Source organism: Alligator sinensis, unplaced genomic scaffold (genome assembly GCF_000455745.1).
Source record: "Alligator sinensis unplaced genomic scaffold, ASM45574v1 scaffold199_1, whole genome shotgun sequence".
Classification (NCBI taxonomy): domain Eukaryota; kingdom Metazoa; phylum Chordata; order Crocodylia; family Alligatoridae; genus Alligator; species Alligator sinensis.
In genome coordinates this window covers 2,949,495-2,951,552 of record NW_005842008.1, presented here as the reverse complement: position 1 = coordinate 2,951,552, position 2,058 = coordinate 2,949,495, and the positions used below count along the sequence as shown (strand labels likewise).

General features: G+C 43.5%; 1 protein-coding gene across 1 annotated transcript in view; it reads right to left on the bottom strand.

The window, feature by feature from the left end:
• Positions 1 to 1,710, bottom strand: part of RWDD3 (RWD domain containing 3) — a 17,850-nt gene extending 16,140 nt beyond the window's left edge. The window contains exon 1 of the mRNA XM_006021869.3: positions 1,614 to 1,710. Within this exon, the coding sequence (XP_006021931.1) occupies positions 1,614 to 1,710 (97 nt within the window). The remainder of the gene's footprint in view (positions 1 to 1,613) is intronic.
• Between the last annotated feature and the right edge of the window lie 348 nt (positions 1,711 to 2,058).

Genomic DNA, 2,058 nt, shown 5'->3' with positions numbered 1-2,058 from the left:
CCCCCGATGGCCAACACTGATGCTGTTGGTAAGGCTGATGCCCCGTGACAGGGCTGCTGCCATTGGGGGCTTCTACAGGTGCCCCACCCCACCAGATGCAGGAGGCACCAGTCGCTCATGGGTAGAACAGTCCAGACATCTTGGGTTTCCAGGAGGCGCAGTGGAGCCAAGCTTGGAAGAGCTGCAACAGAAGCATTATGTCCGTCTGCATAACGTACTAAAGGAAGCCTTTCTGCTGTAATTGCTTCTCACTTCGGCTCCATCCAAGGTGTCTCCTGAAAACCAGGGCATGCAGGACACTTTCACCCTGCAGCAGCAGCAAACCTGACAAATTCTCACAGCACCTCAGGGTCCCATTTCTCCTGAAAGCCTATGGTCTCCCTAGTATAAGTCCACTGTCCTCCTGAGTACCTGTGAGAAAGAATGTGCTAACACTTATCCCCAGAACTTGCAGAAGCACACAGCAATGTCAACTATAGGTCATTCAAGTTGACTGCAAGATATTTTAGGGACAAGTCTGCCAGGCTTCTGTTATCTCTGGCCACCTACTGGCAAAAGGAGCAGCAGTGGAGCTGGGAAGGGTTGTGTGTGTAGAGACAATCAGGATTGCTTCAAATAAGTCTGTTTACAGCCTAAGGCAGGGGTGGGCAAAATGTGGCCCAGGGGCCGGATGCGGCCTGCCAGTACGTTTCATCTGGCTCGCGGGACCCCTAAAAAATTTAGAAAATTAATATTTATCTGCCCCTGGCTGCCTATCATGAGGCCGTTGATGGCTTGCCAAAACTCAGTAAGCGGCCCTCTGCCCAAAATAATTGCCCGCCCCTGACCTAAGGTCATTCTTCTCAGCATCTCTTCCTTTGTGATTCTGGGGATCTAAAAAAAATTTTCAAGTGTCCTCTAATGCCAAATTCCAGTGCTCTGGGTTCTCTCTCAGCAGTGCTTTAAAAGAGTTCAGCTTTCATAAACATATAGGAGGGTCAGGCATAGATAACATTTTAGGAGCTTTCTACCACGCAGAAACTTGTGCAAGATGGTGAATGAAAGTTTCACCATAGCGGTCTTCCTTTTTTACATTCCATCCAGCGTTATCCAAGTCTTTAAGCATACACCCTCGTACTTTGCTCTGTAATGGCCAAGTGGTGGAACAAACGTTGCTGTCCTTGTACTGTATTGAGTTAGCTTAGTGTCACAGTGTTAGCTTTCTTAAGATTTATTGTCACTGCATAATTCCTACTGGTAGTGTTGAAGGCATTAAGCATATTGTGAAGTTCTGGTCCTGTGAAAGCTATTAAATGAGATTTATAGCATATTTTATGTTGTTGACAGAACTTAGATTACAAATACGGCACAGAGGCTTCCTTGTTATAGCCTCTGCATACATCTTGAATGGTTGCTGAAATACAATGCATCCTCACTGTACACCTTTCTTGATGTTACAGGACTGAGATGTTTCATAGTCCTAGAAGAAGCTTTTTATTAACTGGAAATCTTTTATTTGCTGGAATCATTATTATAGAAATATATAAGCAGATTAGAGCTAACCAAAAATCTCCTTAAAAAAGAAAAGTCAAGATTGTAAAGTTTAACTATTCCTTGGTACTTCAAATGCATACCTGCATAATATTCTGAGAGGACCGCTTCCTTTCTGCATAACTCCAGATGGAAAACAAAGGGACTTCCATCAGTTGTCATCTCAGAATACTGATGCATTTTTGGGTGTCACAATGATTTTCAACACCACTTGAAGGGTCAGGCTAATCAAACTATAATCAGTGATTCTCAGCCTGGTGTCGCAGCACTATGCGGTGTCTTAAGATCCTTTCAAGGATGACACGTGATGTCAGCACTGTTACATGTGCAAATCCAATTTAAAAGACAAATCTGTAAATTTCAAATAGAAATCCATAGTGGTAAAAACTTTCTGACCTGTTGTGCAGGTCTGTTTGCAACATAAAAGTTGCTCTCTTTTTCCATAGTTTTTGTTCGTTTTTGGCTAAGAGCTGGAATTTTCCAAAGGCTACCTCAAGTCTAAAAAGGATGAGTACCACTGCATTAGCA